The 23925-nt window shown below is 35.3% G+C and overlaps 1 protein-coding gene across 3 annotated transcripts in view; it reads right to left on the bottom strand.

Annotated features, from left to right (window-relative positions):
* The window catches only part of SLC4A10 (solute carrier family 4 member 10), a 229346-nt gene that overhangs the window by 105589 nt on the left and 99832 nt on the right, over positions 1-23925 (bottom strand). Inside the window, exons 5-8 of one of the 3 annotated variants that reach the window (XM_062199976.1) lie at positions 21655-21815; positions 12177-12365; positions 1776-1867; positions 764-853 (exon numbers count right to left, since the gene is read on the bottom strand). In XM_062199976.1, coding sequence (XP_062055960.1) covers positions 764-853; positions 1776-1867; positions 12177-12365; positions 21655-21815 — 532 coding nt within the window. The remainder of the gene's footprint in view (positions 1-763; positions 854-1775; positions 1868-12176; positions 12366-21654; positions 21816-23925) is intronic. The other 2 variants (XM_062199980.1, XM_062199985.1) reach the window with 2 other exon arrangements.

Raw genomic sequence — 23925 nt, 5'->3', positions numbered from 1 at the left:
AACCCATAAGCTGTACTTTGGAAATTTATATTCATTAAATAAAAGTTTTAAAAAAAAAAGCTATGCTCTTTCCAATGAGTCACATTAAAGATTGAGAAGACACTTGGCTAGCACTAAGCAAGAGATTCTAGAAATTTTAATTTGATTATTAAAACAGGAATGCATCAGTGAATGGAAATGCAATGAAGAATAAAAGGATTAAAGGAAGAAAATCTATTTTTCACTCTTTCTGTATTCCTGATTGTTGTGAGGAATCTGAAGATGAGACAGCTGTCTCCAGTTGGCAATATTCCTTTATGTTCCTAGTGACAAAGAGTATTTATGAAGGATGCAAAGATAGGTCACACCACTTAAAAAATTAATATGGAGATAGAAAATTCAATGTAATAGGGTTATATTACTTTTAAAAGTTAAAATATAATAGATTTTAAAGGATGAACTATGTGGTTTATAATCATTATTTTTTGAGGATGTTAAATTTGCCCTTGTTAGACTGTTAATGCTTGTATAAATAAACAAGAAACTTTTATGATTGCTGTTAAGATATTGTTTTAATTTAAGAATGTCAGAAATTAAAGATTTAGGAGTTTGTGACAATTTTATTCCAACTTGCAGATGAATGAAGATGCGATGTTTTAAAAGGTAACTTTTAAAGTGGCAGATGGAATACATTTGAATTGACCTTAATATTTGAATCACATGCCTCCACACAGTGAAATGAGCTTTGAACCACTGTAGAAATATATCCCAAAAATGCCCTCACCTCTCTCTCTTGCTGGTGTGGAGGTCCTTTTTCATGCCTTTGTTTCATCCCACATGGACTAGTTTGCCCCTTTTGTTGGCCTCCCAGTCCCTGCACGCATAATTAACAGACTTAAGCTGGTACACCATGCTCCCACAGAGACTCCGCCAGGCACCAGAGAGCATGCACATAACTAGAATTAGATCATGTAGGCATTGACACGGGGACTCGAACACAGGTCAAAGGTTCAGAACCTCGATTCAGGCTACTTCCTTTATGGCTGCTGCCCATTCCCACCTCTTCCCACTGTTACAATTATTGCTAGTATTAAGGGAATTAGTAAAATATTTCACTGAGTTACTACCCAGAGTTGCAGCCACTCAGATAAGGAGAATGGTCCACCCTCCTTATTTTTGGTCATATTAAAACTCCTCTTTTCAACTCTTACTGTGCCATAATGTAACAACAGTGCATATACAATACCAGGAATATGTTAGCCAAAAGCACATTATATTCACTGACTCATTATTTTCCCAAAACAGATTCTGTCTCCAGTTAGAGGTATCCCTCCACATACTCAGTCCTTAATACATTTTTATTCAAAACTATGTACACTTTTACCTTGTTTGCACAGGATTTCCTTACACTAATGTCTTTCTCTGTATTATAATTACAATGAAGCATTATATTATGAAATGCTTTCCCACAAATAGAGAAAAAGCAATTATGAAAACAAAATGAGCAACGATTTTAAACAATAACTTAAATTTCTTTAATATTCTCTGTAAGGTTCTTGTTCTTGTTATTGGAAGATATACATTCTACCAAGTGGCTGAATCCTGAAGATTATGAGCAAAATCCTGTGGGCTTAATGAAATAAAAATAATAATTTAAAAATTTGACAGTTTAAAGCTTTGGCTAAGAAACAAAAAAAAAAGTACATGTAAAAAATTGTGTCAACACCTTTTAAAATGGGTAGTAATCTCTAGTAGCAATTTAGCAGCTTACTTAGATGAGAGGGAAGAATGCTTACCTTGCTAAAATCAACAGTGCTGTTTTCTCTGCTAACATCATTTTTGTTTTCAACACTGGTTGGAGCAGACTGAGGAGAGACAACCTGACCTGCTAAAAGAGATTGTTATTACAGAATACAAACAATTACTTACATAGTTCTAGACATATTGAGTGAAATATGAACTTCAATTAAAACTAGACTAACAGGTTTCTTAATGAGTTTATGATGTAAGCATGAAAGGTCAATATAAATAGATTTATATCAATATGAAAGTTCTTATTTACCAGTTCCAGATAGAAATGGGAGAATTCAGTCAAGAAAATTGAATTAAATTTACAGATTAAAACTCTAAAATGGTAGTCTACATAGAGAAATCATCTATGAAAATACCTAAATACAACCATGATTTTTCAATAATTTCTAAATACCAATTAAAACTATATAAAAAGACAAGATAGATATCTGTTAAGATTTCAGCTCGGACTGAAAAAATTCAAATGTAAAGCATAAGAAGACAAACATTTATCTGAAAATTGCACAGCATAATTTAAAATTTTTATTGCATCTAAAAAGCCAAACAAATAAGAAAAAGTTATCTGGCAATAACTCTTAGAGATTTCTACAGGTGGGATTCAGTTAAAAGTGTGGTAGCTAGATTCTGGGAAACTTCCACCAACTTCCCAGAAAATCTATGAATATTCCTCCCCTTTATTAGAATGTACCTCCTCTTTCCTTAAACAATCTATGTACTGTTAAACACAGTTTACAGATGGGACCATCCCCTCTACACTCTGTGATGTGAGAAAATATCAATAAATTTGAATTGTGTAAGTTTTCCATTTTTGCAGTTCTTTTCCATATATTAATTTAGAGCTGGGAATGTGACAATGACTAGAATAGTTTAAATCCACCATTCACTATGAAATCTTTTTTTTAAATATTTTATTTATTTATTTATTTGAGAGATAGAATTACAAACAGAGTGAGGGAGAAACAAAGAGAAAGGTCTTCCATTTTCTGTTTCACTCCCCAAATGGTCCCAATGACCAGAGCCGAGCTAGATCTGAAGCCAGGAGCTTCTTCTGAGTCTCCCACATGGAATGGGGGCACAAGCACTTAGGCCATCTTACACTGCTTTACCAGGCCATAGCAGAGAGCTGGATCAGAAGAGGAGCAGCCAGGACACAACAGGCACCCATGTGAGATGCCAGTGCCCTAGGCTGAGGCTTAGCCTACTTCGCCCACTATGAAATCTTATTTGCAATCACAGGCAATCTGAGATCTGTTCACAGTTAACAATTAAATGACAAAAATAAACTAGATTTACTTATTTCAAATGTATCCTTCTTTAACTTTTTATTTTCACTTGCTATTTTTAGGGTGAAATAAGTAATAACAACCTAAATTTGAAGCTGTGGCAAAATACCTCTCATTCTCATCAGTCTTAGACATGGAAATTATTCTCCCCACCTAAGTCTCCTTTCTACCTAACTCTCAATTTTATTCATGGATGCACCTGTAGTCTCATATTCTCAAACTGCTGTAATCTCTCTAAAGTCTATGTGCATATTTTTAAAACAATATTTTCTTTAAATTTTCTCCTCAAAACCCACTTGTTCTTTGCTAGGTAGAAATTAGCATGTGATTAAAAATATTACTTACTTTAAAATGTTACCAAAGTTTTGCTTCTAGACTATAAAACCTCTTAGGCAAGACTCATTTATTAAGTTACACTTTTTGAAGGCTTAAAATTGTTGTATTGCCAGACAGTAATAGGCTTAAGATTCATTTACAACTTAAATATTTCTATGCTAACACTAAGCAAACTAACGTAATATATTTAGTGAAAACAAAAAAATAAAAATAATTTTGAAGCATATTGACCTCAAGCCATGGTCACAAATTCTGATAAGAGTATATTACAGGGGAAAAAAATAAACTTCAAAGAAGTGTCACATAAGCTACATAGGCTATTCTCATTCTCCCATTTCTAACTGCAGTGTGCAGGTGTGACTGTGAACCATTCATTAGCAGCCATTCAATTTACCATTTTAAAAAACCTTTGACATAATGCATTTGTGCTACTAACAGATGTCTTCAATCACCAGTTTCACATCATTTCTCCATATTTTCATGAGTTACAAGGTCAGATATATTTAAACATAAATTTATTTAATATTCTGTAAAACTGAGCAATGAAACTGAAGTTATGAAAAAATAAAACAAAAAAGTATCTGCTTTCTTACAATAATTTATTTCATGTGGTATAAAACTATAGTTGTTTAATTCTGTCAGCAAACATATACAAAAGAAGAGTGAACCATGTGAAAAATCATCAGCTTTGAAAAGATTTAATTGGGTAGAAAATATACTGGAACTTATTTTGAAAATTTTAAATGTTTATGTATTCATTTGTACACTTCAAGCAGAATATGTCATAAAGTAGCTTCAATTCATGCTATATGTTTAAAACACTGACACTTGTATTTCCTCTTGTAATTAATTATAATTAGTATGGCAATATTATATGTACTAATCATAGGGATCAAGATATTTTGAGACTTCTTGTGCTGTGCTATTGTTCTAAAATACAAATTTTTGTAAAATACTATCTTATAAAGTTAATAACCAGGAAGAGATTTAGAAAGTATTTTCTATGACCATTTTCAGGAGTTGTACTAGGTTCCACATATGTCTATTGAATGTATGCTATTAAGGAAAAAAGTATTAAAACTACCAGTCTATGATAGAGGAATATAAACCACAAATTTTATATCTTTTATTTTTTGGAGTAGTAGCTAGTAGTAAATTTAAGTAGTTAAATACATTTAATTGTATAAGAAGTCCTGCAAAGTTTAAAGAACATCTCAAATATTGGTATAATTTCTAAAAATATATAATTCATTCAAGAGAGATATTAAATGTATGGATATTCAATGTATTTTTTGACAATTTGGAAAGAGACAAAAAAAGTATGGGTATTATTAGTTAAAAATGAAACAAGTTTAGTTTGGGTTATTTTGAAAAAAAAAAAAAAAACAGAGAGCTTTAAATAAAGCTTGGAATTTGATTTGCTATAATACAAAATTTAAATTCATATAGGAATCATGGTCCAGAACTACTGGAGACAAAATAAATTAAAATACTTTTTAATTCTATTATCAATTAAAATATTTGTCCTATATTTATCTATTTTATAATTCAGTTACTACCACCATTCAAAAGATGATGGACTTGGATTTCAAATTAAATTTCATTAACTCAAATACTATTATGTATAAAGAATCAATAAAATTAGATTTTGAGTGAGAATATCTTTTTTTTATGATATCTAAAGTAATACGGTTTAAAGAATGACAAATTTTGGTCCAGGATTTTACCTCCAATCAGAAGTGCGTTTCCTAATAGAGTAATAATGAATTTGCTAAGATATTATCTGCCCAGAACAAAATAGTATGAAGTTAGGATTTAGTATTTACATATGTGTGGAAGCTTTATGAATCAGAATTTTATGATTTTTCTAATTACTATCCCATTATTGTAAACATGCTTTTGCTTATTTCTTTGTATTACTTTTACTTTGCCCATTGATCACCACCTATATTTCCTGTAAGCGAATGTCACTGTAATGTTAAATTTCCTTTGTTATTGTAACATCGAAATGAGTTTTAGGTATGACTGTGAAAAAAGGCATTTGAATCAGTAGTCTTAGTCCATGCAGGATAAACTGTTTAGAAACAGATGAAAAGTGAGTTTCATTAGTATCAACTGGATTAGTGTTTAAGACTATTAAGGAATGGGGAATGTCCAGCCCATGGGCCCTATAAGGCCTACAAAATCATTTGGTCTACTCCTGCCAAGATAACATAGTCAAGATTCAACATTAAATAGATCTCTAGCAGGTTAATTTTTAAATTGATAATTTTGTTTGATCCACAAGTGATGTTATAAATATGCAAATGGCCCTTGGCAGAAAAAAGGTTTCCAACATCTGATAAACATTTGAAAAATCAAACATCATCCTTCTCTACCACAGTTTGTTTTCTAGCTTGTTAAATTAAAAGAATTCTTCATCTTAAATACAAATTGTAATTTATTTATATGTTAGAAATTAATGTATGAGTTACATGATATTCATATTAGCATCTGTTTGAATTAGTACTCTGTGAATTATTAATTCATGTTTTTCCTCTGAACTTCCATGTAGGGATCATATATCAGTCACATATAGTTATTAAAGGACATGTATTTTTCTAGGGAAATTTATAAAAGATGTAGGACAAGCATGGGAGAAAGCTGACAGTAATTCAAACTACTGATTAGGGAATGCAAGCTCCACGTTTCTGCTTGCTGTAAATGTTCTCAAGGTCTACTGAGATACTGGCATAATAGCTTCCTTCCTCATAAAGTTTTTGGGGAGGAACATGAGATTACATAAAATGTATTATTTCATAATTTTATGAAATATGAATATTATCAAAGCACCTTTTTGAAACAGTAAATGTGTTCTCAAAGAATCTGCTGAATATTATAGTAATTCATTTAAGTCCTGGCCTATAGTTCTCTTCTTTAAATAAATCATGTACATATGTATTGTAAAAGAGCAGTTTTTAAATTTCTATTTGGCCAAATTAAAATCAATAGAATAACATATCACTTAAGTATATCATTATTTGCAGCTGCGAAATCCACTGTAAATCGCGTGCACTAGAAGGAAACTGGGATGAAGACATGGAGGTACAAAACTATTAACCTAGAGACCAAGCTGGTTTACACTACCTCAGAAACCTTCAACGCATTTAGAGTACCCAAAGGGTAGGAGATGAGGGAGGTACAGAGATGAGATGAGCCTGTTAGAGACAGACACAAGACAGAGCAAAATAAAGAAATATAAAGATGAATGACAAAGTTACATACATGTGTAACAATACATTTATCCATGGGAATAGAAAACATAAAGAAAGAAGGGCTAAATATTTAGAAAATGTTGATTAGGTGAGCTACACTTCAAAACATGAAGCATGCACATAATTAAACTATGAGAAAAATCAGTATGCCTAAAAATCATTAATGTACTAAATAGCACATTTAAACACATCATACTATAAATATGTTTGCTGTTAAGATGTAGTCTAGACATTCAAAAACTCAGTAACAGCAATATAGCCTCCGAACAGACCCATCAGTTGCATCAAAAATGTCATATTGATTTTCTTGGAACAGTGAGAAATGTCTTTATTAAACAATGCTTAATTCCTTCATCTATACAAATCTTTTCATATGTTTTCTCTCAGGCAATTCTAAGAACTATTATTCTAGTTTATTTTCTTCAAAGACAGAACAGTATGAGGGATAAAATTGAAACCTTCAGTATCTTATTTATGAAACTCAGTATTTAACAAACAAGAAAGTATATAAGTATCTAAACACATGTCAACACGAAGCATCCAAAAATAAAAAGTAAAGCATTTGTAAAAGAAATGAATATAAGGCAATAAACCAGACTTCCAAAAACTATAAATACAAGTCATTCACAATACATATGTGTACATTGCTTTAGGGGCTGGAATCTACCCAGGCCTAAACAGTCAACATATACCCAATCCTTCCAAATCTAAATGTTCTCTGAGAATCTGTAGCTTTGAGCAGTAAATTAGAGATTTTCTGCTGTGTAACTCCTCTCAAGATCCTAAATAAAAGCTACAACTAGAAAGTATCTAGATTAGGAAGTAGGAAAAATACATGAAGGAAAAGGAACAGAGTTAGAAATTATTAGTAAGGGACTCAGAGGAATAAAGACACCTACACCAACAAAACTAAGATTTCCAGATTATTTTCAGGAATGTAACATTTATCACAAGGGTGATAAATTTTAAAATAGGTTTGTAACCCAAACATCTCAATATAAATAAACATATGGATTAAGTGATAAATACAACTCCTGGTATATTTTGCTTTCTAGGTCACTTATCACAAAAATCAAATACTTATTTTTAGAAAATCTTTCTAGTTTCAGGGAATTATTTGAACATTTTTGATACATTTATTTTGAGTACTTTCCATCCCTACCATTTAAGGGTTCTAATGTCAAATTAGATCTTATTTTTCTATTATTTTTTGCTGTTGTTTTGCCAAATGTAACTGTCACTTTTTATTGAAACATCAGAATCAGGCATTTTAATTCTCACAGTTTTGATGCTTAATGAAAAGTGAAAGTTAAACACAGCATGGCGGCATTAAAAATGCATGGTGAATCCATAGCATCCTGCCTCTTAGCCCTGAAGAGAATGTGCAGAATACCAAGGAAAGAATTATACAAAACAGTAAACTAATGTATTTGGATGTGAGATTGACAAATCATTTCAAATCACTAAAAAAGGTATGGACAAGAAAGTATGGAGTTGTGGAGCAGAGGAGCAAAGAAAGATACTATTTTGTTCATCTAATCTACACAATGTGGGATATTCACATTTTAAGTACAATGTCTGAATATTTGACTAGAAGGAATATATTACTAAGGAAGTATGCTCTAGGAACAGGCAATTAAGGAAGAAGAAAACCTATTTCATGTGACTCTTTTAGATTTCCTTATGTGAGCATCAGTCATTCGCCAGGGAATTTCTATTGCTTTGCCTCTAAAAGAAAAATACATAGACAAAAGGAGGGAACTTACTTCTAGAAAGAAAAATGTGTTCTGTTTTCAAGTTCCTAGAAAATATTCACTTTACTTAATTCCTATTCTATAATCTTAAAAGAAAAAAAACAACCTCTTTGCATAAAACATTTTAATGTAGAATATTTTTAAAATGTTAAGAATTACCCTTTGGCATGCTTTGAAATCTTTTTGTATCTCTGTATTAATTTGCAACATTAAAATACCTGGCATATTCTGAAATAGATATCAAATCTATATTTATGGTTATGAATTTCACATTGTTTATCTAGTAGAGATTGTCAGATTTTAGAGTTCATAAGTAGATTGAGAACCTTAGTAGTAAAGGTCTTTCACACTTTTCCCCCCACTTCTGTGTAGGAGATTTATTTCTAAATTGGTGAAGTCTATACATATTTTCAGAATTCTCAACACACATAATTATGTAAAGTGTGTGAGGAAGCAAAACAGAGTCATAAGGAAGTGTTATAAGCCTAGGCTTAGAAAACCACTTACTGACAGCATACTCTACAACAATACTTAATTGGATATATGAATCTTGTTATAAATGTTTCCAAGATTTTATTGCCCTAACGTATGCCTCGGAAAGATGTGTGTGTGTTCAGATAAAGGCTGATTGTACAGATGGTGAAAGAAACACTTGAGAACCACTCAGATTCTAGGTTTTGGAAAAACTAAGCCATTTCCTGAATAAGACAAAGGAAGCTCTCAGAAAATCTTGTATATATGTGTGTCTATATGTAAACCTGTGATTCGTGGTTAAAATTCTATCAATTCTTCTTATGATGAACTGAAGGTTAAAGCAGTAAGGCAGTATCTATGTTTGCATGTTATTACAATAAACAATTAATCCAGTGAATTCCATACCCTCTTTCTTCAAAAAATGTAACAAAATTTTTGTATAGTAAACATTAACTCAAGGAAGTTTTGTTTATAAATTTGAGTAATTCACAATATCCTTACCTCTTGAATAAACACATATTTTATTACAGACATATTTTATTGTCTGATTCCAGTAAAAGCAATGAAATAAAGACTAAGGCTTTTTTTCAAATGTGTTTATGTTCTAAGAAAGTTTATGGATATATATTACTGTAAGATTTATTTATTTTAAAGGCAGAATGACACAGGGAGAGGCAGAGGCAGAAGGAGAGGGAAGAGATCTTCCATCCTCTGGGTCACTTCTCAGATTCACTCAAGCAAGTCTAAGCTAGGGTGAAGTCAGAGGCCAGCAACTGCATCCGGATTTCACAAATGGGTGACAGGGGCCCAAATACTTGGACCATCTTCTTGCTGCCTTCCCAGGCACATTAGCAGTGAGCTGGATCAGCAGCAAAGCTTGAATGCTTTGAATGACTTAAATCAGCACTCTGTTATGGAATGACAAGCTTCATAAGCTGCAGCTTAATTCACTACACCACAACACTGGCTTTTCATGAATGTATTTTAATAAGTTTTTATAGTCATGTACACATAAGGCTATAGTCAAAATTGGTAAATATCCCGTCTGTTTTCTTAACATTACCAAACACTAGAATTGTAAGCATAATAAAAAGCACTAAATTTATATCTCCCAGATTATAAAAGCTTTTCTTTGTCATTTTTATTTATCACATGATATAAGGCAATCTGTGATTTAGAATATAAGTGTATTTTAAATATATGACAACATTAAGCAAGTTACACATCCTTAGAGTGGTGGATGGACTCTATAAATAACAAGTTGGCATATATGGTAACACTTTATTTGCACCTTATATATACATAAGTGTAGATTTTTATCTAATAACAATGATTTCAATAACATTTGGTCATTGATAGGTCTTAAAAATCAAATGAATATTTGAAAAATAATTTTGTTGTTAAGAATCTATTCTGGGCCGGCGCAACGGCTCAATAGGCTAATCCTCCACCTGTGGTGGGTTCTACTCCCGGTCGGGGCGCCGGACTCTGTCCCGGTTGTCCCTCTTCCAGGCCAGCTCTCTGCTGTGGCCCGGGAGTGTGGTGGAGGATGGCCCAAGTCCTTGGGCCCTGAACCCTCACGGGAGACCGGGAGAAGCACCTGGCTCTTGGCTTCGAATCAGCGCGGTGCACCAGCCGCAGCATGCTGGCCGCAGCGGCCATTGAGGGGTGAACCAACGGCAAAAGGAAGACCTTTCTCTCTGTCTATCTCTCTCACTATCCACTCTGCCTGTCAAAAAATAAATAAATAAATAAATTTTAAATTAAAAAAAAAAGAATCTATTCTGGGGCTGCTGCAGTTGTGTAGTAAGCTAAGCCTCTGCTACAGCGCCGGCATCCCATATGGGTGCCAGTTCGAGTCCCAGCTGCTTCTCTTCCAATCCAGCTCTCTGCTATGGGAAAAGCATGAGAAGACGGCCCAAGTGCTTGGGCCCCTGCATCTATGTGGGAGGCCTGGAACAAGCTTCTGGCTGCTGGCTTCAGATTGGCCCAGCTCTGGCTATTGAGGCCATTTGGGAAGTGAACCAGCAAATGGAAGACCTTTCTCTCTGTCCCTCCCTCTCTGTCTGTACCTCTTCCTCTCAAATAAATAAATAATTTTTTTTTAAAAAGAACCTATTCTATATTCTGAAGCAAAATTACATCTATGTATCCTAATGCTTTTTTTCTATATTTTTGTGTATATCCAATATGAAAACTGGTGAAAAATTCCTATATAAAGCAGTCTATAGAAAACTCAATTTTCATATATTTATATTTAAAGCATTTCTGAAGCTCTTTTTCACTCCCAAAAGTAGGAGTGAAAAATCTATAAAATATTCCATGCTATCAATATGTGTGCTTTAATCCATTTGTGATATCAGAGTCTTTCCAATAAAGCATTTGAAAATACGTACTGTACTGCTAATTTTTATATTTTAGAACTGGAAAACTTTTATAGCTGATATAATTTAAAAATTCATGTCATCTGCATGGTGATTCATTTTCCTTCATGAGACTAATGGAAAGGATGATGATAAAGGAGATTCCTAAGCAATTTCTTTGATGTAAATGATGAAGAGTTCAACACATGCCAAGGAGAGAACAAAGTACGAGAAGGATAAAATAGTCTGAGGCATAACCATAGTAAGTCACAACTGCTAGAAAATGATAGGAAATGATGATGGTCATCTGTGTTTGTATGTGAAGACAGAAAGCAGGGTGGTACGTAGAATGTTGAAAATGCTACTATGTAAACAGTACTAAATCCATGAACTAGAGTCAAACTTAATTTGTGTAGAGCCACAAGCAAAGCACTGGCTGGTCTCTTTAATTGTTACTGCTGGTGGAATCTGTGCACTGAGTAACATGAAACCCATTTGTTTTTCCCACAAACAATAAGTTTTGATAATTGTCTATTGTATTCAAAGACCATATACAGCATAAATCAAAACAATGCCTTGCATTCTCAAGTTATGCAATAGAGAATCAGGCCTTCTACGGGATTCACTAGTTGCTCTGTATGTTTGCTGCATTTGAACCTGTAAGTTCTTACTTTATATTTTCCCTTTGTATTGTTTGGTGAACCTACCAGAAAACTTAAATGCTTTGTTAAAATTTCTACAATTTTATTCTGGGTAATAAGACTATACATACAGTATATACACATAAAAATAAACAATTCTACAATAATCTGAATTTCAAGAAATCATTTACAAATAAAATATATATTAAATGACATAGAAGCACCCTGATATTTCAGAGACCTATGGTATACAAAAATAACACAACAGCTAAATACTTACCATTCTTATCCATCGAATTTGGTTCTGACTGTTTCTTGCCAATATCAGCAAAGGAGCGGACAATGGGAATCCTGTTGGTAAGTTTTTTCTGATTCTGGTGGTGATGCTGTTTCATCAGTGCCTCATGGACTCTGTGGCGCACATCTTCATTCAGCTGACCTGAGCTCACTTGTTGGTCAAGAACCATATCTAGAGCAGAAAGGCAGGAAGAATATGAACACAGCTGTCATACATGTGCCAGAAGTGAACCACTGATTTCAAATAGGCAGAACCTAAATACTATTATGCATCTTAAGATAGGAATGAATTCTTGGGGGTGGTGGTATTGTGTAAAAGGTTAAGCTGCTGCCAGAGTGCTGGTTGAGGTCCCTGCTGTTCTGCTTCCAATCCACTCCCTGCTAATGTACCTAGGAAACCAGTATAGGAAGGTCCGAGTCCTTGGACCCCAGATACCCATGTAGGAGACCTGGCTGGAGTTTCAGACTCTTGGCTTCTGACTGGACCAGCACTGGCTATTGTAGCCATTTGGCAAGTAAAGCAGTAGATGGAAAATTTTTTTCTCCCTGTCTCTTCATCTCTCTCTGTAACTCAACCTTTCAATGAATAAGTTTTTTAAAAAAACAGAATATAAATAAATAAATAAATAAATAATAGGAATGCATCATTTTAAAAATCTCTAAGTATGTAGTTCAGGCCACCGAAGATTAGAGATGGGACACGGGCACTCCCTTGACTTGCATCCTCTGGTCTGCTTTAACACAAACCAGGAGGAAAAGAAAGCTCGGCATCAGAAGCAATGGGTGGCAGGCCTATTAATGGCTGATCTGTACAGTGATCTGCCCTCAAGGAGACCCAACAGGCCAGTCCACTGCAGTGGCTTTCAATGTGGTAAGCCTGGGCTTCAGCAGAAGTCAGCTTGTGAAGAGCCCTGGCAGCTCTGCCAAGAGTTGGATCACTGGAAATGGACCTGCCCTGGAGTCGAAGGATGCCCAGGTCAGAGCCACAGATCTTATTGGCTCTAAGCTGAAAAGCCCTTCACTCAGCCCAACTTCCAAAGTGACCACTGCAGCTGAGGGGACAGTCAAGTAGGGTCAGCAACTTTGCAGGCAGAACTGTAAATTTCTTGTTAGAGATGCCCCCTGCCTTTACCTGGCCAGCTCTCCTCCCAGGCCAGCCAAGTCATGAAAGTCAACAGAGTGCCTTCCCCTAGGAGGTTCACACCTCCCTTAGGATATACCCCATGTGAAGAGATAGATAGGTCTGGGCCTCTTAACTTACAAGGCCTAAAGCCCACCAGATTATTATCAAGCCCCTTCTATCAGGTTCTATTTGCCTCTCAATCAGAAAACTTAATTGTAGCTTAGACAGCACCTTTCTTAGCTCCTCTAATAATGACTCTGTCCTTTGTTCTAGACCCTGTCTAGCGTACTTGGGCCTCATTCCTTTGTAATCATAACCTCTACTCTACCACCAATGGCTCTACTCCCAACCTGTGTGTACTGATGGTCCTCTTCCCCACTTAATGCTGTATAATTGTTCAGACCTGGTTAATGCCTCTCTTAGGATCATTGGTTACTATCCTCACCCTGTCTTTTATGACCTTGTCTAAATATGATCAGAGTCGGCAAACTTGGAAGGCTTCCATAGCCTTGGCAACTCATGATGACAGCCTAGGGTGGTTACTGGCGCCATAAACTAGAGTGTCAATTTGTTGGGTCAACAACAGGAGCCACTGTGCACTTGCTCCTCATGTGGGATCTCTGTCCTTAATGTGCTGTACATTTTGATTTGATGCTATAACTAGTACTCAAACAGTATGTTTCACTTTGTGTTTCTATGTGGGTGCAAACTGTTGAAACCTTTATACTAAATTGATCTTCTGTATATAAAGAGAATTGAAAATGAATCTTGATGCAAATGGAAGGGGAGAGGGAGCGGGAGAGGGGAGGGTTGCGGGTGGGAGGGAAGTTATGGGAGGGGGAAGCCACTGTAATCCATAAGCTGTACACTGGAAATTTATATTCATTAAATAAAAGTTTAAAAAAAAATCTCTAAGTATGGTGTTATAAACTGAAGAATAACTTTTTCCTATTGAAATGTTACACAAGAAAGACTTGTGCAAATTTTCACTAGAAACCATCCAAATAATTTTAAAGGTATACTAATTCTGGATTATTTTTCAAAAAGATAAATTACATTGAGAAAAAGTTTCTTTGTGTTTTCCAGTACTCACAAGGAATAAAGCTTCTTCCTCTCCCACGTGTAAGGTTTAACCTCAGGCTGATTTTCCTTAGGGTCATAATGTGATTGCCAGTCATGACAAGAAACTTTGTTCGCATCCCGCAAGAGGCCGGCTTTTTGTGACTTTCTCTTAAAAGAAGAGTTATTTTTCTATTGGCCAGAAAAATTTCCAAGTCTACCTGAGAAAGCCCTCTCCAATTTAAACCAATCTCTGTCAAATAAGATATTCAAATGATTGTTTAGACTAATCAAGAACTACCACTCACTCTGGGATTAATTCTCAAAATCAGAGTTCAACAAACTTTTTGTGATGATCCAGATAACACCAGGGTACTTGAAAAAAATTTGTCGTAATGGAAAGAATAGATAAGCTCATGCTGGTGCAAAACAATTTGAAATGCATGTATCAGAAGGGTCTTCAAAACACTCATGGAAAAGGCCTATTAAAAGAAAATTTTCCAGGCCCTCTGGTGTCTGCGCTGTGGGCATAGAGGGTAAGGCCGCCACCTGCAGTGCAGATATCCCATATGGGAGCCGGTTCGAGTTTCGGCTGCTGCACTTCAGATTCAGCTCTCTGCTACGGCCTGGGAAAGTAGTACAGATGGCCCAAGTCCTTGGGCCCCTGCACAGGTGTGTGAAGACCAGAGGAAGCTCCAGGCTCCTGGCTTTGGATGGGCGCAGCTCGGGCCTTTGTGGCCAATTGGGGAATGAATCAGTGGATGGAAAACGTCTCTCTCCCTCTCTCTCTCTCTTTCTCTCTCTCTGCTTCTCCTTCTCTCTCTGTGTAGCTCTTTCAAATAAATAAATTTTTAAAAAAAGAAAGAAAAATTTCAAAACTTTTTCACCAAAATAAACTTTAAAATTATTTTTCAATGAACTTGTTGAAATATCCTCACAGATATTTTAGACTTGTAGGCCATATGATCTCTGTCATAGCTACACTACTTGCCTTTATAGCACAAAAATAGCTGCAGACAACATGTACACAAGAAAGTATGGTTGTATTCCAATCAAACTTTTTTGTGGCCACTGAAATCTGAATTTAATATGATGTTCCCATCACAATTTATTCATGTTGCTTTTACCACTTCTCAACCACGTAATATGTAACCACCATTCTTAGCTCAAAAGACCTACAGAAACAGGCAGCAGGCCATATTTGGAGTATGGGGCGTGGTTCACTCTATCACTTTTCTTTTAGAATAGAAAGACATAGAATAAATAGTGGGGAATCAGCCATAATATATACCTGAAATGTTTGGAAATTAGCCACTATAATTATGCCAAAGGATTATTTGAATTCTGAAAATGAATACTATGTAAATATATAAATCTATATTTTAATTCTTTGGAAATAAGTAATTATAAGTCTCTGAATTAATATGAAGTGAATAAACTGGTAAATTGTTAACATATATCACATTCTACTGAAATATTGCTAAGATAGAAAAATATATAAAATAGGTATTATATACTTCATAATGGAAGTTATAAAGTAGGTTATTCTATCCACAAGCCATGATTAGACTCCCCAGTTTGATATACCAATCAGAATAAAAGCAAACCACACATATGTCTATGATTTTTAATTTCTACTAATGCACAATCTTTCTAGACTTGAGCACTAGTCACTAGGTTCACAGTTTCTCAGAGATAAGGTCTTTATTTGAAAGACTTACATAAAAGACAGTAAAATATTAAAAGAAATAAACCAAACCACTTATTTGCAATTAGTTGCAAAGAAATACACAGTAAACTTGGAGGTATATCTGAATCAAATAATATCTTAATGACAGAACATTTAATCTTCTTGATTTAAGAGATCATATTACTTATTCAGGGGAGACATATAAGTATCAAAGGGAATCTGATCTAGTAATTATTTATACTGCTGTCTTCTCCACTATAATATATATTAGTATTAACCTGAAAGTAGAAGAGGATAATGGACCATCATGGCTTTGGGCCCAGAGTCAGGTCATGCAATATCAGCAGGCTATGATGCCTGCCTAACACATTGCAGTCTGCTAAAGCCCAGAGCCAGGAGCTGGATAATAAGAGAAGAAACAAAAAAAGAAAAAAGATCAATAGATTAATTCTTCTAACACTATTCAGGCTCTAGAGGAACTAGTGGCATTGGTGTGGCAAAAAAATCTCACAAAATGAAAAATCATTTTTTATCTTAATCAGTTAAATATTGCATAACAGTCTATTCATCCTGACTAGTAAAGGCCCCAAGTGGTCATGAATCCTTACAGATATTATATAAATTTAAGCTTCTTTCCAGAATACCATAGAAATGTTTTTGAAAACTCATTGAACTTCAAAAGCTAGTAGGGGAGGAGTAGACAATGTGAAGGCTAAATTCCAAATTTTGATTGCCAGCAACAAGGAGTATGTGTACTAAAACATGAACTATTGGGGCTGGCAGTGTGGCGCAGTGGGTTAAGGCAGCAGCCTGCAGTGCCAGCATCCCATATGGGTACTGGTTCTTGTCCCCACTGCTCCCCTTCCTATCCAGCTCCCAGAAAGCAGCAGAGGATGGCCCAAATTGTTGGGCCCCTGCATCCATATGGGAGATGTAGAGGAGGCTCCTGGCTTCTGGCTCAGATCAGCCCATCTCCAGCCATTGTGGCCATCTGGAGAGTGAACCAGCGGATGGAGGACTTCTCTCTCTATATATATCTAATTCTCTATGTAACTCTGATTTCAAAAAAAAATAAAATGAATCTTGGGGAAAAAAAAAAAACATGATCTATCATAGAATATTTACTTTCCAGGTCAAGGATTGTTAAAACATAGGTATATTTAAAAATATATGATTACCCCATATCCCCATATTTGTGGATTATATTTGAAGAAGAAACTGGATTTTCCTTTGATAGGTTTTTTTTTTTGCTTTTTTTATGTAATAAATGTGAATTTACAAAGTGCAACTTTTGTATTATTGTGGGTCCTCCCCCAACCTCTCTCCCTCCCACGGCCCTCCCCTCTCCCACTCCCTCTCCCATCCCGCCCTTAACAAAGGTTTTTGTGTGGTTTGAAATTATGACTGGTAATTTATCTATGGTATTAAGTTTGGATTTATTTTAATTTTTCACATCACTGATAGAATTAGGCTATAGAATATAGGATACAGAAGAAATATTTACTCTATTGTTCTTTGTAATTCTGAATTTCAAAGGATTAACATAGACCATAAAATTGCTTGTGATCTAGTTTGAGTTCTGGGCTCTTGGCTTTAGTCTACCCAGACCTGACTATTGCCAGCATTTGTGGAATGAACCAGCGCATGGAAGATCTCTCTATCTTATGCTTTTTCTGTCTTTCAAATAAGGTGAAAATAACTAAATAAAAAGTAATATATAAGTATATGATTATTTATTTTCAATACAATTTATCTCTAGGTCAGAGTAAATCATTATAAGAAAATATATCTGGAAAATTTGGAATTTGAAAAGGTTAAGTGATATTTTGAAGGATGAAGTTAATGTTTATTGTGTTCCCTAAAACATTGGAAAATGGATACATTTTAAATTAACTTTATCCAAAAGAAAATCCGACTTTAATTATAACAGAAATTCTTGACAGACCTGCCAGACACAAATAGAATTTTCTGCTACTAAGACTACAAAGCTCTCTTTCAGGAATTATATAAATCTTTTAAAAACATATCAGAACATTGATATAAAAGTTTTTGGTCTTTATATTATAATAACTGGATCATATTCCTCTCTTAGAAAATGTCCACAAAACATTAATCCCACAGAGCATGTGCATTTACAAAATACTAGAATTTAGAGCCCTTAAATATAAGCATTTATATCTAGTTTTGGGGGGCAGACACTTGCCCTAATATTAGGACACTGATTGAGATGCTCCCATCCTATATTGAAGTGGCCGAGTTTGAATTCTGCTTCTACCCCTGATTCCAGCTTTCTGTCAATGTGTTCCCTGAGGGGCAGTAGAGATGGATCAAGTGGTTGGGTTCCTGCCACCTCCACGAGAGACTAGGATTGAGTCCATGGCTCCTGTCTTTAGCCTAGCCCAATGCTGGCCTGGATGTTGCAGGCATTTAGTGATTAAACCAGCATGGGAGATGTCTGTCTGATTGCCTGCCTGCCTGTCTGTCTGTCTGTCTCTCTCTCTCTCTGTGTGTCTCTGTTTCTCTGCCTCCCATATAAATAATTGATTTTTTTAAAAACACACAAAGATGTAGATTTGACTTTTGAAAATTTAAACTAGTAATTAATATTTCAATAACTGCCTAATATATGAGAAAATAATGAGAAATGGGAGCTGAGAAAAAAGTTACAAGTCTTATTGTTAATCATAAATTATCATAAAATAGAATATGACAAATTTATGATTACATATTAATTGGAAGAAATTATTTGCATATCTGCCAATGTCATCTATGATATATTGGTTTCTATTTCTCCTTTATAAACTGGAGAAAATGGCTTCCAACATACATCATAAGTGATATCATATATTATAATAAAATAATAATAGATATGAAAATACCTTCCAAAGTTAGAAGTCCTAAAAATGTAAAGTATACTTACTTATTACACTTTTACTAATGCACTTCAATTGTCATACAGTGAAAACAGCACTGAATAAAAAATAAAAAAAAAATTGCAATCTATTTTAATGCTATTTGATTGAGGACTCAAAAGGGTAAATAAAATCAAAATATAATTACACAGTGAGAGGGAATCTCTTAATAATGACTGAAAAGCATTTTGGTGCAGGATTAAGGCACCACCTCTGATGCCAGCAAACTATATTAATGCCAATTCGAGTCCTGGCTGTTCCACTTCCTATGAAGCTCCCTGATAATGATTTGGGCTCTGCTGCCCACGTGGTAGACACAGAGTTCCTGGCTCCTGGCTTCTACCTGACCTTGCCTTGACTATTATATGCATGTGGGGAGTGAACCAGCAGATGGAAAATCTCTCTCTCTCGCTCTGTCTCTCTAAATCTTTTTTTAAAATCTAATGCAATAATGGTAAACACAAGTATTTACAATATTTTTCTGTGATACTAGCTCTAAACTACTGATATACTCTGGCATTTTATAAGCTTCTCTACACGGAAACTGTTAAATGTTTGGTAGGCTACTTCAGTCAGAAACAAGTAGACTACTTAGAAGAGCAGAAAGAATAATTAAAAAAAACCTAGTTAGGGTATCAAGTCTCCCAATGAGCTACTTACATTGTAAGGATAGACTTAAAGAGAATGTAATTTGTTCGAAAAAGTTATATTTAACACAGTTAACCTTCCCATCTCTGCAGAACTGAGTTTGGGGAAAGGGAGCAGGGTTATGGAGGAAATTTAATTGTAGACAATAAAAATGAACTAAGGTGATAAACAAAAGAATTTTAGTCAAGTTACTGGGAGACTTCCTAGGAGGAAAAACTTGCTGGGGAGGGAAAGCCTTAAAAATTACAGGCTTTAAGAAATGTTTATGCTGTATGAAAGGTGTGTTCTTAGGCTAATTTTGCCAGGTTGAGGAATTCGATAGCTTCATAACATATAGATATTCCAAAACTTACTTGGATGAATCTAGTTTCAAAGGTAATGTCATAACCTGGTTAAGCAGCAGAAATTAACTCCTTAGGGTAAGAATTTTCATCATTTGAATCTTTCTTTCTTTATTTATAAAATAAGGATAGCACTAATAATCCAAGCTGCAAGTTTAAGCATTGAAAAATAATAATATACAAAGTTAAGCATTTCCTAAACCAAAATACTATGAAAAGTTCATCCATTTTATTCTTAACTAAAATACAAAATTTGCTGCAGAAGTTAAAATGCCACTGAGGACATACACATCTCATATCAGGATTCAAATCCTGGCTTGCTTCTGATCCCAACTTTCTGTTAATGTGCACTATGGAGACAGCAGGTGATTGCTCTAATGCTTGGATCCCTGCCACCCATGTGAGAAACGTGGATTGGATTGAGTTGCCAGTTCCTGGCTTCAGTCTGGCGAAACCCTGGTTGTTGCATGAATTTGAGGAGTGAACAAATAAATTGGAGATATCTCTCTCTGTCTCTGTGTCTCTCTCTTTCTCTCTGCCTTTCAAATAAAGTGGTTAAAAAAAAGTCCCTATTTTTTCCCCAACAGAAGTTGTAATTTAATAGAAGGAATAGTGCTCTTGAATCTGGGTCATGAAAACTTAAAGAGTTTCTATTTTCTCATTGAAAGATGGGAATGATCCTTATTTTGTAGGGCTTTTCTAAAGATTGTAACTACATTGGATACACCGTTATCCTGATACAATATTCTCTCATAAATTATTTTTAAGACACACAGAGTATTAGTGGTTTTTTTCCTCATCTCTACCATATAATTGATTATTGAAGTCTCCCATAAGTCCTACTTCACATATATATTGCATATAAGCTTATTTTTTCTCAAACTGTATCTTAAAAACTGCCTTAGTCTTTGTTTTAAAATCTCCTTTTAAAAATTGCCTTAGTCTTGTCTTTGCTTTAATTTTAAAACCTTCTTCAGTCATTTCATTTACAATGTTTAAAAATGTTTCTGGCAGGAGTGGGTGTTGTATTATCTTGTTTCTACCAAAATGTTTGCCTTCCAGATCAAAAGATAGAGGCCTTCTAAACTATTTCTATATCAGTGATACACTTCCTAAATACAGCTACTTTGCTATGCAGCCATAATCAAATGCTAATACAAGTCATTCATCCCAGGGGCTGGGCACAGTATTAAGCTATAAAACATATCTCATCTGTGTGACTTGGCTTCTCTGGAATTCAAGAGTTTGAATTCAGTTTAAAATAAATGGTCATACTTTTCTGTGTCCATTCTCAAGCAACATTTCCCCTATTTTCTTAAATTTTTTTTCATTCGGTTATTTTCTGTCTGAATATTGGAAAGCCAATCTCCAGCTTTACACTTTTCCCCTTCCACTTTCTGTTGCTGACAGTCTAAATGTGGTGGTCAAAAATAGATTCTGAATGGCAGTCAAAATATCTAGGCTCATGTTCTAGACTTGCTGCTGACAAACTAGACCATACGTCTCTGAGATTTAACTTCTTTTACTTCAAACACAGAGGTATGAGAAAATGACTTTTTAGGCCCCATACATGAATCATGTGAATTTGTTTTCCAAAGTTCACACCTGGATGGAATTATGAGAAAAAGGCTGTACCCAAATTCATCTGTGCCCATGGTAGTAAAACAGACTTGGGGGAGAAGATGTACCTGCGATTTCTTCTAAGGTGTTGGCATGCATGTCCAGCAACACAGTTCCATTCAGAGTACAACTTCTCAACTCAAACAAGCTGTGCAAGGAAAGAGTGGCCACATAAGGCTTGCTCCACCTTTCTCCTCCATCTTCCACATCTTCTTCGAATTTCAACCACCTATAAAAAATGAGTATTGTTATCAGCACACTGGATATTATATTGCAGACAAATGATCCTTTACCTCAATAGTAAAAAAGTAGAAATAGGAAGATATTCACATTATTTCTTGGTTTCATATAGCTTGGTTTCACATAGCTGAAGCTAACTCCATTTAACAAGCATTCTTTTTGTAATACAAGTATTTCTGAAAACAAAGAAAACCAGTATTTTGTTGGCATGTCAGCTCTGAAGAAACATTTTAATAAAAATGCTTTAAGAAGTGGTCACGGTGAAACTGTTACAGAATTAATAGAGTATAATTCTTTATGGAAAGTTAATGGTAAGCAAATAATAAAATGAAAGCATACTCATTTTTCATTAGAGGGAAGTCTTATATCTAATGTTTTATTCTCTTGATAATTTTTCCATTCGATTTTTGGAGGAGGCTAGTATAATTTGGGCCCGTTCTTTAGGAAAAATCCTGATTAGGCTTGTTTGGATGAGCTAGTGATAACAATCACTTCCTGGGAACTGAGTACATGAGACAGGATTTCAGAGCCCTATTCTCTGGGTGTCCTGCCATCAGGTGGAAAATAGGAGCATTACTTTGATATCTTGATTCCAGATGGGAGATCACTGCCTTCTTGGACTGAAATGAATAGTGAGTAACACATTGAATTCTTTGTAAGCAAGATAAATATAAGAGATAAGGAGAAACCAAAGATTTCACTCCTCTGGTACAGATCATTCAATCTCTTAAACCTTTAGGGACTTGTTTTCTAATCCTAATTACCTTTCCTACCTCCCATTTTAACCATTTCCCTGATTCCTTCCCTTCTTAGTCATTTTTGATCCTACTTTCCCTCTCTAAGCAATATCACAGGAATTGTCTGTATTATCTACTACTGTTTTGCATGTTGAAATGACCCAGCTCTTAATAGACAACAAGCATGTGAGTGTAACTAATCAGGGAACCCACTGGATGAGCCACATGTAACTAACCAACAGGACTAGTCAGATACGTGCAGAGTAGGAAGGGAAAGCAAGAAAGCTTTGGATATGTCCCTAATGTTCTGGGAGGAAAAAAAGTCATCAGGGATTAAAGAGGAAATCAATGAGGAAGAGTAACTATGCCTGTCAAAAGTTTACAGACAAGAAAGAATAGCTATGCCTATATAGAAGAAATTAGAGGTTAAAAACTATTTGAGCCGGCGCCACGGCTCAATAGGCTAATCCTCCGCCTGAGGCTCTGGCACCCCGGGTTCTAGTACCGGTCGGGGCGCTGGATTCTGTCCCGGTTGCTCCTCTTCCAGGCCAGCTCTCTGCTGTGGCCTGGGAGTGCAGTGGAGGATGGCCCAAGTCCTTGGGCCCTGCACCCCATGGGAGACCAGGAGAAGCACCTGGCTCCTGGCTTCGGATCAGCGTGGTGTGTCGGCCGCAGCACGCCGGCCGCAGCAGCCACTGGAGGATGAACCAACAGTAAAGGAAGATCTTTCTCCCTGTCTCTCTCTCTCTCACTGTCCACTCTGCCTGTCAAAAAATGAATAAAATAACTAAAAATTAAAAAAAAAAAACTATTTGAAGCCCCAAATCACTGGTGGTTTACCTCCAAGGCTTGGGATTTTACAGATTATTCCTTTCTACACAGCTAGAGGTATTTGATATTAGTGATTCTTTAAATTTCCCAGCCCTTTACAGGGCCATACTATCTATAAATCATGTCAGGGTCATTAGCACTGTTCATGAGCTGTAAGAGTCTCTGCCTACCTCTCCGTGAAGAGTAGGATGTCACTACCTGATTCCTTTTAACCTGTAAGACCGTGATTAACTCTGGACAATGAGTCGGGAGCAGAAATTATGCATGTGCTGCTCCCAGACCAGAGTACTTAACTGTGAGACGAGACCCCCTGGTGCTCTCTTTCCCTGACGTGTCATCTAGCAATATTCAAAATTGAGGCTGTGTTCAGCAACTGCAGATGAGCAGAGCCTCCACTGGTCCATGACAGACATGAATCAAGGGGTCATTAAAAAAAACCTTTGTGGTTTTAAGCCACTTAGGTAGAATTTTTTAAAGCATGATTTAACCTATCCCAACTGACACACATCACCATTTTAGCTATTCATATCA

The sequence above is a fragment of the Lepus europaeus genome, chromosome 1 (genome assembly GCF_033115175.1).
Source record: "Lepus europaeus isolate LE1 chromosome 1, mLepTim1.pri, whole genome shotgun sequence".
Taxonomy (NCBI): domain Eukaryota; kingdom Metazoa; phylum Chordata; class Mammalia; order Lagomorpha; family Leporidae; genus Lepus; species Lepus europaeus.
The sequence above is the reverse complement of the archived record's forward strand: the minus strand, read 5'-3'. Positions and strand labels throughout refer to the sequence as shown.